At 35.7% G+C, this 17,224-nt stretch overlaps 1 protein-coding gene across 1 annotated transcript in view; it reads right to left on the bottom strand.

Annotated features, from left to right (window-relative positions):
• Positions 1-17,217, bottom strand: part of LOC130575511 (dynein axonemal heavy chain 5-like) — a gene marked incomplete at its 5' end in the record, with an annotated part of 119,836 nt that extends 102,619 nt beyond the window's left edge. Inside the window, 17 exons of the mRNA XM_057369435.1 lie at positions 487-702; positions 1,105-1,233; positions 1,431-1,697; positions 3,994-4,147; positions 4,250-4,449; positions 5,822-5,950; positions 6,273-6,384; positions 8,838-9,000; positions 10,047-10,183; positions 11,733-11,851; positions 11,997-12,401; positions 12,485-12,565; positions 14,071-14,274; positions 15,430-15,522; positions 16,637-16,800; positions 16,913-17,036; positions 17,158-17,217. Coding sequence (XP_057225418.1) covers positions 487-702; positions 1,105-1,233; positions 1,431-1,697; positions 3,994-4,147; positions 4,250-4,449; positions 5,822-5,950; positions 6,273-6,384; positions 8,838-9,000; positions 10,047-10,183; positions 11,733-11,851; positions 11,997-12,401; positions 12,485-12,565; positions 14,071-14,274; positions 15,430-15,522; positions 16,637-16,800; positions 16,913-17,036; positions 17,158-17,217 — 2,757 coding nt within the window. The remainder of the gene's footprint in view (positions 1-486; positions 703-1,104; positions 1,234-1,430; positions 1,698-3,993; positions 4,148-4,249; positions 4,450-5,821; positions 5,951-6,272; positions 6,385-8,837; positions 9,001-10,046; positions 10,184-11,732; positions 11,852-11,996; positions 12,402-12,484; positions 12,566-14,070; positions 14,275-15,429; positions 15,523-16,636; positions 16,801-16,912; positions 17,037-17,157) is intronic.
• Between the last annotated feature and the right edge of the window lie 7 nt (positions 17,218-17,224).

The raw sequence follows: 17,224 nt of genomic DNA, 5'->3' as shown, positions 1-17,224 counted from the left end.
CTCAACATGTTTGAGATTAAACCAACACCTCCCAAAACCTCTATTCTTTCCCTTCCCTAAAAAAATGAGCTCATCAGCTGAAGGGCGTGATACATTTGGATAGAGTAGACCAATGTCCACAAAGCTCAGATATTTCCCCAAAGTTTAGGAGCTCTTATTTCTTTCCAAATTTAATTTTGTGGAAGAAATGTGATGAGACTCCCCATATTCCCTTCCCAAGCTGACTGCCCTAACAAAACAATAAAGAAAATTTCAGGACTAGGAACACATTCTAAACACATCCTAAAGCACATGCTGGGAGATAATGAGGAGGTGTGACTTTTTGATACATTTTTTATTATTCTATTTTCCTGTTCATTTATTTGTCATTCTGGGTCATTAACTAGTACTTTGMGCTTTTTCCTACATGTTACTTTTAACTTTTCACAATATGTACCATTACAAACAATGCTTTTAATAAATCCCCAAAGATTCATTAAATTCTACCTTTTTGTCAGTTTTGGTACTGTTCAGTGCCTTCTCTGCATCTCTGGTCCAGATAATTTGAATTCCCAGAAGTCCTATTTGTGCAGGAAACATTGCCTGAAAGTCATACATCTTAAATTCTGAATCGTTAATGGCCATTGATGCCTGTCTAATGATGGTGTGGATTGTTTTCCTAATCCCATTCAGCAGCTGACCTAACCAGAATTCCACATTGCCCTGAAATAAACAAGAAAGTACTTTTAAAAAATTAGTTTATAAATAATTCACAAGGAGCAAGAGGTCTACGTGACTTTTTTCCTGGAGTCCCTCGTACTCCCATTTCCGTATGTGTTATTCTCTAATTTTTAAAAGATTCCTTTCCTCTTTCTGCTCCACTGCCCTTCTGCAGATATGTGATGGATTTGGCACTTCACAGCAGTACTGCTGAGAAAACAGGTAAAGCAATCGTTACAAACTGACACGAATGTCCTGTCCCTTCTACTCTTTGCTCTTGCTGTTCACACTGGGAGGTTTTCATTCAGCTAGTCAAATAATAGCATGATGCAATACTGTTGGCCTCTAAAACATAAATCTACTTTAAATCAAGTCATGAAAAACTGCAATACATACTTTCATTACCTGAGCTAAAACTGGTTCAATAATATTGACCTGTTCTCCTTCCTGAGATTCAAACAATAAAATCTGGTCGTAGTTTTTTTCATGAAATCCCACTCGGTTAACATTGTCAAACAAGCTTAACAAATGTGCCTACAAGAGAATCAGAAAAAGAAACCTCCATAAACTGATCTGATATGGCATTCTTACTTTGTCTTTAAACACTGTATTAGAATACTCTGTAAATCTTTCCATAAGTGAAAGAAATTCTCTAAATAAATAACAAAACCCTCCATGTTACTCCCTTAGTAATATCAAACACAAGACCACTATTGCTTTATTACTAGTACCTGAATAGTGTGGGAATCAGACGCTTGGCCAAGGATTTCCAGAAGAACAGGGTCCGAGACAAAAAAAAATCTTGGAAACATTAAACGCTTTTTTTCCAAATAGCCAGTCAGTGATTTCTGACAGATTTCCAACTGTTCCAGCAAATGTGGCAACAGCTGTGCCAAAGTCTCATCTCCAACACAGCACTGCACAATGTTTGATGTTTCATGGGCTCTCTGCATAATTCTCTGCCATGATTTATCAATGTTCTGAAATCTTCTGGCTTCCTGAAGTACATGATAAATGCATTAGCTTTTCCTCATGTTTGTCATATTGTAAAAATTAAATAATTCTATCACACAAGGTAACAGTTCCGTATTTCCCTTGCTGTTCAAGTCTTCTTTGCAGGACTAATGTATGAATATTTATAGGCATGCTTGTTAGTGACCAGAGTTCAAATTGTGAGAAAAAGAGTACAATGGGGCAGCTCCAGAAATGCCTTTTACTTCATGCTGGGCACCAAAATTGTCCATATAAAAGGATTCCAACATACATGAGAAACCTCAAAAAGCAGCTTTCTCAGAAATTACGGTTTTCCTAACAGCAGTATATGTCATGTAAGCTGTTAGTAGCAATACCTGATGAACAAAAACACTGTATACACTGAAGCTGCYGCACTTGTACATTACAAGWGTTGTAGGTGAAGGGAGACAAGTTWTCAAACTCRGAGCTGAAAAATAAATATTTTTATGCACTGGGTACTTTGAAATTAAAAATACTTTCTTTGATAACAACCAATGAAACGCGAATGAAATCATAAATTATCTGACAGCTAGAAGAGATCCCAAAAAAGGATCCAAAGCAATTTGTCTGTCACAAGGAAGGATCATACCCAAGATATCTGTCTGTCTCATGTTTAATGATGTTCAATGGAGATTTAGAAGCCTCTCCAGGCAATCTTTGATAGTGGTGRCTCTCTTTTAATATCTAAGCTTAATCAGGTACCATGAACACATTTATTAAACTCCATTGACAAAAACCCTTATATTTTAAAAAACTTATCACATCTTCCCTTCAGTTTTGTCTTTTCTTCAAGCCAAACAAGCCTAATTTGTTCAACCTTTTCTCGTGTCTCATCCTTCCTGGAACAGTCCTTATTCTTGCCACCCTCTTCTATGCTCTTTCAAATTTGTCTGTRTGTTTCTTTGGCCAAAATATTCTGKTTTGGCCAGGTACAATATTCTGCATATTGGTTATTGATGTTTATGCATTCCACTCTTCTGCATTTTACACATCAGCAAGCTAAAATGCATTTTCTGGTAGTACTAGCAGAGAAAATGGCAAAAGCCTATCAAAATGTATGGCAACTATTGTTTTTCCTCTATCCACAAAGCTCCTTGCCCACCCTAAAAAYAAATTAGATTTGTTCAACATGTTTTGCTCCTAAGAAATTTGCATTGACTGAACATTATTCATCTCCTTGTTAATTTCCAGATGCTAACAGTTACTTGTTGCAGTATTCATCCAGAAATTGCAATTAAGCCCACTCCTCATTACTCCTCCACCAAGATGTTCCTTCTCCTCCTTCATTAAGTCACTACATTTGTTTTTTTCCAGAATATTGGTTCATGTATCTATCATCCTTGGAAGAAGTAGCTTTAGCAGTTATCAAAYGCCTCAGCTGCACTGCAGCATTTGTTCATCTGCAAAAGCTGCTTATTGATTTTCTGATAAGCATTAACAACATAAATATATCTCCCGAACTAAAAAAAAAAAAAAATTGTTATCTAAACAACTATTTAGAAAGCTTTATTTAACTTACAAAAATTAATCTTAATTTGGGATATTGTAAGCCTTTAATTATAAAATATGTGGCCTGAAATAAATTAATATTTAATATTTCCCAGTAATAACAGTTTTGCTAAGTTACACCAGCTGATCCAGTGTGACTGAACTTGGTGTGTTAGAGCTACATGAAAACCCCTCATTAGGAGACAACAAAAAGGCAGATTTTTTACTGCTATTTCTCTCCTGCTCAGATCRTTCCTTCCCTGKGCAGCTGCTGCCTTGGAAGGTCATCMTTGCCTTTTGAAGAGGTTGCAGTGGTTCACACAGATTAGCACACGTACAGTTCCCAAGCCTGGCAGCACCTCTCTGTGGGACATTGTTAAACGGAGTCCTAGCAAGTACAGAATCCATATACAAAATCTGTCATGTGTTATCACAGATTATAGCCTATAAACGCACACACAGGGAAACAGGGATATTTGTACATACGGCAAAAGTGATAAATCAGTTTTGTGCAGTTAAGTAGTTCTGAGCCCTGTACTAATTCACTAATATTGCCACTGACAGGAASATTTGAGCTTGAATTACAAACAATTGTGTTCCTGTAAGTTTCATCAAGTTCCAAACACTTTAACCAGGCAGATCTTAGTTTGGCAAAGCTTCTCCTGAGCTGCCTATACACAGCCCACAAATCTTATACATGTCRTATGCACGGGCAAATAAACCATGCWGGCARATMAACTGTGATGTGGCTRATTTCCTGRTACAACATATTGTTAGCATACATCAATATACCTGAGGTAGTTGTTTTGCAATATCTCCCCCAACAAACACAGCTTCAAGGTAAATCCAGAGGTTTTGTACAGTAATCCAGTTTTCAATTATCTCTGTAGTGTTGGTCAGCTTCTGAACCCACTGTTGTATTGTGGGCTTGAACGGTGCATTATACCTGTATGGAAATGAGTTAAAGGGAAAAATAACCCCAGATGATCACTGTTTACCCTGGGGGTTGATTAGATTAAAAAATACATGCATTTATTAAGTTTTGTACCTGTTGCTCATGAGTGACCCCAGTATCATGAGGCTGTCTTCCACCAAAGCTATTTTCTCTGATATATCTGATCCCTTCAAAAGGAGTTCTCCTCGAGTTTTGAATTGGCCAAAAGTGAAAGCATGTGTACTCCATTCACTGATTATGTGCTTCAATTTTGCTTCAATATCCTTTTCTTTGACAGCACTGATGCAGATATCCTGTGTAAAATTAAAATAGTAAATTAGATTCCTCTAAGGCTATCAAAAAGCACACTTATAAAGGCTATTAAATGTACTGGCTTGATCCAGATTTCAGTGCAAGTTCTAGCTAGTGAAAATACAGGTCAAAACACCTCAAAGTTATTATATTTCAAACAAGATTATATTGTACTACTTGCAACAGGTACACTTTATGGGCAATACTCCATCTTCACTAGTACTAGCATCTTACACACACAAAATTCACTGAGTCAGTGAATCTGCAGGCAGCATTTACCTGTCTGTATGAATTAAAATTTGAAATCAAATAATAAACAGACAGTGGGGTTTAAAGAAAAATAAACATTACCAATCAAAACCAATAAATACTCCCAGAACAGAGTGTAGACTGATAATGTGACTGTCTGCTACTTCTTGAAGACAGTGAGGACAGGACTGTCACAGAGCTGGTTATTGCATCAGAGAAAAAAGGATCAGCTACTCAAACTGGATCCCAAATCCCAGTTCAATAGTACATTGGATTCTATCACAGGTTTAAAGTGATTACTGGAGTGTAAGGCTGGAACCCTGAACCTTTCACAAGGCTTGAGTTCTTGTTTGGGAATTGGGTACAGCAGAGATTTGATTTCACTGTTTTGCCTTAAAAATATTCCTTTGTGGAACAGGACAAAACAGGTCACTACTCTGTAAGGAATACTGATTTAGTTAAGTGGCCACACAACTAAACTTAGAAACTGTTGTGGTTTTACTTCTTTAGTTTTAGCTATGCTTTGTTCTTCTAAAAGGTAATAGGAAAGAAGCTGAGGCACTTGCCAGATAACTACTGTCCCCAAAATAGAGGAGACAACAGCTTTGTAGCTTGTGCACACTCCATTTGCCTTCTCATCTATCTGTGCTCTTGTGAAATGTCACTTTTGGCATACAAAACATATCTTTTAATCCAATATCCTCCACTTCTACTGTTTTCCAAGGATTTTTAGCACTTAACAGGATCAGACTTACGTCAACTATTTTGTTCTCTCTAATGTTGTCACATTTAAAGAGAAGGAAAAAATATGTAAGTAGACCCTAAATCAGAAACATGATGGAATCACATTACTCTGAAAACAACAGAAGTGTTATGGAATGATTAGTGTAATATCATCTATGTATTTAAGCCTTCTCCAGAATAAAAGGGAAATAAACTAACCATCAGTGTCAATATCAACTACCAAACTCCTTTTTTTGAAAGGAATTCTTCAACCAAACCCATTTTTTAATGTTACAATGCTGACTAGTAACAGGATTTCAAAAGCACAGACTTTCAGATCACATGATAATAATTAGAAAAAAATACCCAACCAAACAAAACGAAACAGAAAAGTACATGTACCTCAATATCTTCTTTATATTTTAATAAAGGGGCATCCATTACATTCTTTAAAGCAAAATTTTCAGCGTCAGCATCAAAGTGATGCCCAGTTACTTGCGAAATTCTTTCCCAGTGTCTTGACAACATTGCCTAGAAAAATCCATAGGGATGGGGATTTTAAAATTGTATTATTTTTAGAACAAGAATGATAACATATTTTTGCACTGCATCTGTTAAACAAATAGCAGAGTCTTGATTTCCATTCCATTGAAAGCCTTAGCAGTTCTTCTAATCACATTACGAAGTCTTTTGTTTTATTTTTTTATAAGTAAGCCTAAATAGATTCTTGCTATAAATACAGCTGCTTTTATCTATAAAAAGAATTATAAAAAACATTCTATAGTCACATAACATGGCCTTAAATAGAGCTTCTCAAGTGACTCTTATCTCCAAATTATTATGCTGAACATACTTTGTTTTTCATCATTTCAAGCAAAGGACAGCTCTCAGTGAAGTCATCAATTTTTTTTTTCAGGTCTTGAAAAGCTTGCCATTCCTTCAATGCTTTCGGTAACTTTCGGGYTCTTTAAACAGCACAAAAAGAAAGAAGAAATATTTTGTTCTTAGCAATCACCATCCACCACTTAATAGTACAATATATTATCTTTTTCAGTTAGTTGACCGGTAGACTGTAAGCAAAAATCCAGTAGAAAGCTGGCAATATCCTATACAGCTGGTCATTTGGGACTGCAAGCATGAAACACTGCTAAAGGAAGGAGAGATTGCATTAGAATGCTTTGGTTTTTATTTCAGTTTGAATTAATGGAAGTTGATTTCACATGCAAACCCATATCTGAAATTAAGTTCCTGAAGTGTCATTGTTTTAGTAAAATTTGAAAATGCACCTGATTTTGTAAAGAGGTAAAAGGATTAAACAATATATATTTCCCAAGTAAAATAAGGTACATCCTAAACTAAAACTAGTCTGCTTGCAAAGAGAAAAGTACTTCTGTTTCAATCTTAATTCATACATGATTTGTACAAAAGATATTCAAAGCAGAATTTTCCTTTATGCACAATTTAAGATGAAAAGAAATTTAAAAGAAAGAACCTGTGAATTGTCACAGCTCTTCTTTATTCTAAACCAGTCATGTTAATTTTCATCTGCCAAAGCCATGGACCAAAGACTGACAGCAGCTCTTTTACAGCTCAATTCCAGAAACTAAAAGTTGCATAAAACCTGCCCATAATGACAAATTCCTTCAAAAAAATTCTCCATTTTTCACAGCTCAAAATCAGGCAGATCTGTCACACAATGCAGGAACATGTGCAAATTCTTCACTGCTTGCTAGTAAGAGGGAGATGAGCATATGCACACTGTCATGGCACTACAATAACTGCTATAGCCCTTCATCTCGAATCCAGCAGTAGACAGTATTAAATATGCTAGGGAAAGGCACTGCAGAATGAAAAATTCATACTCTGCCTTGTATCAAGAAGGATTTAAGGGGCAGTTCCTGGCTGCTTCTATCCTGAGGCTCAGCAACCAATATTCTTATAAACTTGTCATAGGATGGCTATTGGAAATGGGATTTCTTAGCTTGGCAATGAAAATAGTAAACTATTTGAAATTCAAGTAACTTTTTCCTTTATCTTAATCTCAATAATATTTCCTAAAAGAAGTTCCATGAGCTGCATACTATGTTAAAAAAACTACTCCAATGATCAGGTTTACATTTCTGCCCTAAATTTCTGGACATTCTCTTTACACTATATGACAGTAAAATATAAAGGAAAATGTCTCTCTAGCTGTTAATACAAACTACTATAATGCTCTCTAAATATTCCTTCTTTTTATCTCTCTCATTGGATTTTATTTTTACCTATAGTTTATTTTAAATTTTTTTTCACAATTTTAAGTGTTCTATTATATTACTATTTTTTAAAGGGCTAGCAAAAGAAATTCCATTAAAGAACTATGGACCTCTTTACAATTAGTCTAAAACAGAAATTGTACTTCCAGCATTCCTGCTTCTTTCATAACACAGCATACCTTCTTAGCTATTTTTGTGAGCACCCCCTGCACACTGTTTAAATTTCTCTGGTATTAAAGAGAATAGCTTGATGTAATAATGCTATCAAACTGCCAAAATAAGGGTAGTACTGAGTTAGACTTTTATTACAAAAGAAAAGCATTTACTGTCTATTGCTAGTCATCCTGCTCCAAATATAGCTTGATTCTTGAGACGAAAAACAAGAATGTCACACATGAAGTTCAAAGAGAAACACGTAAATGAAAACTATTGCCATGCAATGGCTTGCTTCAGGATTCAGGAGAAGGGAGCATAAAGTGTTTTACAGCCTGTAAAATATAATTAACTACAGAAAAAGTTATAATATCGATTCCAGAATTCTACTGAACTGAGATCAAGACTTACATTGTCCAAATGCAATTGTCCAAATATATAGGCTTCATAGACATTCATTTTTACTATTCTTATTTTTAAAAAGAGGTTGGCTGGTTGGGGTTTTTGTTCCACATTTATGACTAAAAGACACTTCAGTCAGATATTTTTGAAAAATTATTGCTCTCAAACCTCATAAACAACCCCTCAGGATTTAGTTAAGCTACTTACACTTCTTGAAATAACAACTACAATTTTGACCAATGTGCAGAAGTAAACAGTGGATTCAAAATTCCATCTAATATCATGGCCTAACAATTAATTAGTTGTAAATGAAATGACTGAGAAGGTACAAGATCAGCTCTGAAAGTTATTTATACTTACAACCACCAGACACAGGTTTGTGTACTTTATTTACGAAATAAGCTACATGTCAATATACCCCAAGAAGCCTGAAGTGACTCACGAACCAGCTGCAAATTGCACCACCATGCATTGGTGTCCAACACTTGAGAAGTCTGAACTTGAGATGGACCATCACTCTTTGACCCCTCAGAGCAATTTTCATAGGCTAATTTATACAGAGAACTGAGAAATGAAAACTGCATGTACTTCAACAAAAAACAACTTACTTGCTTTGAAAATCCAGAAGTTCACTGTTAATTTTTTCAATATTTAAATCATTCCAAAGCATTTCATTGTATCCATCGATACTGGCAGTAACTGTGTTATAAAGACTGTAAAGTTTCTGAAGCAACGAAAGTTCACGTTTGATTTTGTGAAGTTCAGGATACTCTGTTTCAAATTTTAAAATCAGAAATTTGTGAGTGTTAATGAGGTACAAATATATCATGAACAGAAAAATCTATGCATTTCTAAAAATTACAGTTAAATGAATGAAATCAGACTTGCAGGGTTTTAGATAATGTGTAGTAAGACAAAGTTTTCCAGTTAGATTATGTAAAAACATCAGATTTTTATGCACAGTAATTGTTTAGATAGCTGATTTTAAAAAAAAAATCTTCTATTACAGTAGATGTAATCTTATGAGATGCTGCACCTATCTCTTTGAGGAAGAAAACGTTGAAAAAGTGGATGAAATGGCAAAGTAACACAATACAGTTTTAGACAAGAACTAAAATATCCCCTATGCCAATTTACACTATTTACTTAAGAGGCAGAGTCTGGGGATAAGGAGTGTGCTTTCAAACTAAATATACAGAAAATAGTAGACAAAAAAAAATATTTTAAATGGACACCCTTAACAGAAATGTTTTATTTAGTTTCTCTGATATCTTTTGGAATTCCTAGCTAAATATATTTGGATATACTGCACATGTCCTCAGACAGGAAAATATACTTAATTTAGTATGCACAAATTGACGTGCTTATCATACATTCTGCTGTAACTTTAGTTCACACCATAGTTCTTCCAAAGGAACTGTGTCTGACTAGGAGACATAAGGACATTACAGATCAGTTGCACAGCCCAAGGGAATTCATTATGCAACTGGAGCAGGGACAATTTGAGTACTTTGGCAACATGYTCCCCAAATTTGTACTGGCAGAATACTGGCAGGAGATGTGCTTAGCTCTGAACAGAAAAAGCAAGAAAGCTGAGCATCTGGACCCTGAGACACAGTGCAGTATTTTTCCACCTGATGTTTATGTATATGCACACCAAGAGCCAGTTTCACACAGTTGCTTTTCATAAGAAAGACAATAATAATTTACTGCAAAGAATTTTTCTGCAATGAATCCAGCACTGAATACATTTAACAGGAATCACAAGAAAAATTTAATAGCCTAGGAACAGGTATCCTTGTTTCCTGAGAAAGTACCTGTAATAGGAAGACCAAATAATTCTTCTCCACCAGAAAGAGAGAGATACTTCCTCCATAGATCATCAAATTTGGCTTGAAAGATCTGTACTCTGTCACTTGCTTCATGGGGTGGAATATTCTCCTCGCTGGGGCCCCTGTAAAAACCAAAACAATTGGTTTTTGTCAACCAATTTTGTCAACAGGTTTCACAAAGAAGCACAACAGAACCCAGACTGTACTTACTGAGCATTATTAAATATTTTCTAATATTTTCTCTATAAGTTTTCACAAAATGCTATAAGAGAAAATGCTGCACATAATCAGTGTAAACCAAGATTACATTTTCAATAGTCCCCAAAAGAAAGCCTTTTCTAATAAAAAAGACAGTCTGTGTTACCATACATCTTACAAACAGCTAAAAAGATCTACAAATGTTTTAGCTTTGTTATTTCCTGCTTCTTCTGTAAAATGAATTTTAATAATTATTTTTATTTATATTTTAAAATGGGAAAGACAGCAGATATACAAATCAGGAGTGAAAACTGTGTAGTTGGCACTAGAACCATAATTAAGTAGTCAGAAAAATATTAGAAAAAATCACCATTTTCCCTAATGAACACATCTCAGCCATAGGACTGGGTGCAACTCCCAGATCTTACACTTGGGACCACTTCTTTGCCACATCATAATATTTTGGGATGAGAACTCCGTCATCTTCTGTTGTGCCATGGTTATTTCTAGAAAGAACTTAGGCAGATGGGCAGAAAGCAGAGCAGGCTGGCTGCTTGGCAAGGGAAATGGGACCAGGAGAGGAAAGCAGAAACAGTCAGCAGATGCAGCCAAGCCATGATCCCACAGAACATGACTGGGAAGAGCAGGGCAGGCTTTGGGATAGCAATCAGGTTCAAATGAGAGTTCAGGTCTTCGGACACATCCACAGTAACTACACAGGACCAAAGTCAAGCAGGGAAGTAAATCAGGGGCAGGTCTGGGGAAGGGAACCAGGATGAGACACAGTCCAGTGGGAGCCAGGCTGCTCCGAGGTCAGCCTGAGGAGTGAGTCTGTGCTGGGATCCACGTCCAGCTCAGCAGGGTCCAAGGACAGGCACAGGCACAGCTGGGGCAGAGCTGCAGCTGCAGGTCAGGGATCAAGCAGTGAAGCCTCAGCTTAAAAGCAGATCCCACAGGGCAGCGTGTCAGCCTTGCTGAGACCTTCCAGAGGAGCTGCGTGGGAGTCCTCCTCCCAATGGAAGAGGGAAGCCCTCAGAGACTAGTCCTAAAACCATCAGAGATCATAGCAAGCCAAATCCTGTCTTTCCTTCCTTGTTACTACTGTAGAAGTGTCCAACAAACCAATAATATCTCACAATTTACATTTTCAAAAGTGGTAAAGTAGGTTTAAAAGTAAGGCTGATTAAGACTCAATGAATTTAGAAATACCTAGAACTGGCATCTCCAGTCACATCCAAGACACTGCTTTAATACTTACTGTTAAAAATCTCCCAAAGTATTTGGTTGAGTTTAGACTCCAGAAAAAAAGACCTTTACATTTTGAACTGAATTATTTTCTAAAAATTAGGTCTTTTTTCAGATGTAATATATACAGTGAGGCTGTGCTGTGTTTATTTTCTGAAGCCCTCTAGATACATCATTTTCTAACAATCACTAATGAAAGATAATTGTATTGCAACACAGATCACTTACTTTTCATCATATTCTTTATAAAATCCTGCAGTATCCATGTGGAATTTTTGAACATGTCTCAGTAAATCTGCTTTCATGTCTGGCTGCACCTTCAGCAGCAAGTCCTCAACCTGCCGTGCCTAAATGCAGACAAAGAGGAAAAACAGGCACAAAAGAAGGAATGCAGGAAACAAAAAAAATTAATTAGGAAAATAGGTTTGTTCTATCATTTCAACATTAAGAGGACTGACACTATTGATTTGAGAAATAATATAACTACAATACCTGAGCATTTAGATTCTTCCAGGCATAGGCCAATCCATCACCTCTTTCTGTATTTTCATCTTGAAAGAGCAGATTGTATTTATGAAGCACAGAATAGGATTCTTCTATAGATCCAACTGTCCTGTCAATTTTAATCTCCTTCTCTCGAATCTCCTTTAGTGTTTCCATTACTTCCCGTATATCATCAAGGTCTTGGATAGGTCTGCTTAACTTCTTGCTAATATTTTCAATGAATGAATAAACTTCACCCACATCTGTGGCAGACTTTTTATTCAAAGCTAATCCAAATTTTCTCTGTCTTGAGCGGCATTCCTGAATTAAAGCTATTTTCAATGACTCTGTCGCAACTTCCACTGATTGCAGTGCACAATGATTGGGCAGTTCTCTGATTTGCATTTCTAATCGCTAAGACAAATACAAGTGTTCAGGGTTTAATTTCACTAAAATTTATCTGAACAGTTCATTTTTATTAAAGATAAAATACTCACAGAAAAGTATCTGATTTGAGATTGGAATTCAGCCATTGTTGGTTTAGTGTCTATAAATTCTTTCACGTTTTCTTCTGGGTCCTACTTAAAAGAAGTTTATTTTAATTACTATTTAGCACTGATATTACAATCACCTACAGGGCACCCAGCTGCCTGATKTACTCTGCAAACACAAATATTTMATCTYTAAAAGAACTTMAAATATAAGYATTAATTAATATAAGCATGAATTAYTTTAYTTGAAYTGCCTTTCTTGACWTAATTTTKGTATAATACTCTTTGAAGAACTTTAAATCTATCTGTAACTCAAACACAGACATAGGTCAGGATATGCCTTATCCATTTAAATGTTACTATAAAATTTACAATGTAGCTGCTAAAATTTTGCTGGAAATGTTTCCTTCCTAATTTCCCTTCTGTCTGCAACCCCACAAAAGCTTCAGATCCTCTAACAGGTGTTTAAATTGTACTCAGGAGGGGGAATTGTACTCAGTCATCATCACTCTTCCTGGAACAGTATCTTTAAAATTAATCTGTTTGTACCCTCTGGCCAATAATGAGTTACCAGTGACAGTTCCCAATGGTACAACAGAGATTATAAAGATGGGAGGAACAGTGCCAACTCTTGAGGAATTTTAAGTTTAAGGAGCGCATTAATTAACCATAATAAAAAATTTTAGTAAAAAAGAAACATCATTCTACTGCATCACCCCATCTGACTGTGTCTTGTCTGGATGAAATTATATGCTGCCAACATGTGCTTTAGCTCAAACCGTATCTCGAAAAATCTGAGCATTAAGCTTTGGAACCGCAGAAGCCATGAAGAGAGGAAATGCCCTCTCTCAGCCTGGATAGAAGAGTCAGCTGCGGAAATGGGGTCACTTAAGGGTTGCTAAGATGACTCTTTTTTTGATTGCTTGCTTCTTGGCCTGACTAAAGCCCCTTTGATAGGTAAGACCAGTAGCTGTCCATTCACAGAGTTGAATGTCACTACTCAGAAGGAACAAAAGGTTTTATTTCATGATGAATCTCCTGACAAAACACTCCTCTGAGCTTTACAGTTTCTGTGACTGGAACCACTTCCTAATGAAGGTAACTCCATCAGCCCAGATTCATCTTTGCTTTGGAATCCTTGTTACTATAAGATTTCCTAGATTTCGTTTATTGGGGTTTTTCAATGAAGAAATGGAAAAGTATCCTTCAGCAGGGATCCCTTGAGAAGAACTAGTCAGTTTAATATTCAGGAATAGCCTTATAATCTCCAGTTTCTAAGAGATTCTGCTCAATTATTCTTTTTCATGTTACAACAAGATAGTGTGAGAAAGATGTATAGGCATATGAAAGCATAAGCTCATTTATGCCACAAAATTCTTTTGTGTTCTGCTTTCTTTCTCAGATGCTTTAAATGGTAAAGATTTGCAAGTCCTGGTAACATAAGACCACACAAAGGAATTATGGGTTTATGAACGCTATCGTGAAACCAATGACTCCTGTTGAGCACAGACTCCCTATGCAACCAATAACTTCTTTTAAATTTATTTACATTTCACAACACAGCAACATATTTTATTAAAAATATATTTTACCTTGCTCCAGAGGCCTGAAAATTCAGAAAAGGTCTTCAGAAGAGTGAGTGCTTTTGTTTTAAGAGACAAAATAATTGTATTTAGTTGGATCACCACTTTGTTTACATCCTTATGTTCGAGGATCTGCTTGTCTAAAGGTTTCGGTGCCACCATCTGGGTGAGTTTGCTTTCATCATCTAGCTCTAAAGCAACAGCTTGCTCAACCTGGTATAAATTAAAACAGGTAAAAAACATACGTACACCACTTTGTTTAGGTTTTTACTTTTAACGTGCAATGAATGCAATGTGCAATGATGCTCAGATAATAAGTACTTCTAGGAACAGATAGAGAGCATAGAGAAACATCCACAAGGAGACTCCCCGTTCTTAACTCGGATTTTTACAGAGCTATAGTTCTGTGTTATAGTGTTAAAGCTGATTTCATAAAAATTGTCATGCAGAGCTCTATATTAATCATCTCTGAATTACATCAGTCAAATATGCACCATGCACAAGTAAAATTGTGCTGTTTCTCTTCTGACACAACTGCTAAGGTCCTTCTGCCTTCTTCAGTGTAGAATTATAATCTATACCCATTCTTGGCCATAGAAAGTCCTGGAGGCAGTTGAGAGTTCACGGCTTGGAAGTAAGCAAACATTCTGCTTAACAAAATAGAGTCCAGTTCACTCTCTCCTAGTTGTTAAGAGCTTTTTTAAAATCTTAATTATTATTTATTTGAAGGATTTGAATGTGGGTTTTTTCACTGAAACGAGCTGATCTGTTTTTCATGTCAAATCAACAAAATAAAAGATTTTTACAAAGACACTTTTCAGCACAGATCTACACAGATCTATATTTTGTTCCCATGTGAGACAATTAAGGCTGTATGATTGCCAGTACTGTGCATTTTTGTCCTTCAAAAAATTTCAGTTTCTATCTAAACCTCAGACCTTCCCAAGGTTTTAGTGCTAATTTTGATGCAAGTTAAAATATTTCTGTTATATTAACTGTAGTATAATAGGTGCCATATACAGGCTGGCAGTTTAATTTAAGATTGCTTACCTGGAGAGAGTGATAATAATATATTAAGCTGGCAGTACTTATAGATAATGTTGGTTCTACACTATCATCAACATGCTTGAGCAGTATATTTAAAAGATTTTTTAATCATTTTTTTTTTATTTTAATATTAGAAACTACCAAACATAAGGTTTATGAACCATTATTCTTATGTCTCATCACTTGGCATAGAGATTAAAGAGTAGGCTTTCACTCAATGGGAAGATCCATCAGGTATCAAGTATTGGTACAGAATATGATCTTAAGAAATGTTGACCAAAATACCAATTTTTTTTTAAATAATCAAAATAAAATACTCACCTGCTGCTGTTTATGATGTAAGTAAGCAAATTTCCACAGGGGAATGTCTTTGGCTATTAAAAGTATGATATTTACTGCTTTGTTTACAGCACTCTGAAAAAAAAGCAAAGCATTCACCTTGAGCTCACAAAGACACGCAGGTGGGGGATGATCTTTCAAACAACAAAAAAATTGAAAAAATATACCTCTATCTTTAAAGGAAATATTCTAATAAGCATGATTTATGATCACTCAAAAATACATTCTGTAAGGGGAAATAATAGTCCATAAAGTTTTATCACAGTCCTTCCAAGTTTATGTGGTTTTCAAACAAGAACCTGAGAGACCTTTATGAACGGTGATCATGAATCACTGGGTATTATAACTGAGTACTATTTCCCCTTAAACTCGTTATAAACATAGATATGCATTCTTAATAATAGTTTTCACATTCACATCAGAATGCCTGAATACATTTGCCTGAATTTGTGATGGTACAGTCTGTAATCTATACAGACAGCTACACAAATTATTGTATGACCCCTTCTATGTATGGCATTCTAAAACCACATTTTGTAGCCTTTCTTACTGACAATGCCATGAAGACTGCATTTGAAACTTGAGAAATAATTCAGCTACTCACTTTGACCGTCACCATGCTAAGTGAAAAGTCCACAAATCAACACCATAAACAGCCAATACTCTGTGAATAATTAAAGACATCATGGATATTGCAAATATATGTGTAAGAATTTTGCATAATTAGTGGAAGTTTAAGAGAGTGTTTAAATTTTTTCACTATTTAAGGCTTCAGGCTGGTAATATTTTTCTTTACATTTCACTACTGCTGAATGCTGATTTATGAATGACACTTTAAACTGATTTTATATTCTGAAAGAATTTAAAGAGACTAGGAAGTCAATCAGGCTGTATTGATGGCATTCATTTTCACTTTTTCACTAGTTTTGAAATGTTTGCCTCTAAGGTTTGTGAATTACTGAGTTGTTGAGCTTTGAGAAAAACAGTTCCTTCTAACAGCCTGCATAAAAAACATGATCCATGCCTTCATGTCCTTAGCACACAGGGACACCATGAACTCATGACTTTTCACCTTTTCTTCTTCTTTGTTTTAGTTCTTATACCAAATCAACTTGCACATATTGCTTTCAAACAATGCATTTATAAATGTTTTATCATAAATTACTGAGATATGCAATTATTTTGTTACCTGAATATCTTCAAGACTTGGTCTCAAGACAATATTTGGAATAGCCAGTTGAATTTCAGCTCTGAACAAAGGAACTCTGTGTCCCTCTACAAACCTAGCTGCCTGATTCCTGGAGTCAATAACACGCAATCGACGTCTTAAGGACTCTAAAGAAGTCTTCGTGCCTAAATAAACATAATACTTAAGTGAGGATTTTTTATATCACAATAAGATTGGGGGAAAAATCTTAAAGTTTTATTAAAAAATATTAAACATATCTGAAAAAGACAAACTTACATCTGATCAAGGAGTCAGTATTCTTCTGACAAAGCTGTCCCATCAGATTATAGTAGCTACAGGACAGGCATTCTTGGCAGCGTGTTTTCTGTTTCATGTCAAGATGTGTACAGGCATATGAATCCTGAACAGTGGAAGGGAAATTCTTAGGAAAACAAACATGTTATCCAGAATATAAATGAAATATCTGGTTGAAAGGTTGACTAGGTTGTAAAAGGCTACCTTTTATGTTGTAGAGGTCTTACCTCCAGAGTTCTTCCAGCATCTGCTTTCAGACTGTGCTTCAGAATCTCTATAAGTTCATACACAGAG

Source organism: Malurus melanocephalus, unplaced genomic scaffold, assembly GCF_030028575.1.
Source record: "Malurus melanocephalus ecotype Western Australia unplaced genomic scaffold, MMel_1.1 scaffold_110, whole genome shotgun sequence".
Lineage (NCBI taxonomy): Eukaryota > Metazoa > Chordata > Aves > Passeriformes > Maluridae > Malurus > Malurus melanocephalus.
Note: the sequence above shows the minus strand (reverse complement) of the source record. Positions and strands in the feature narration are given on the sequence as shown.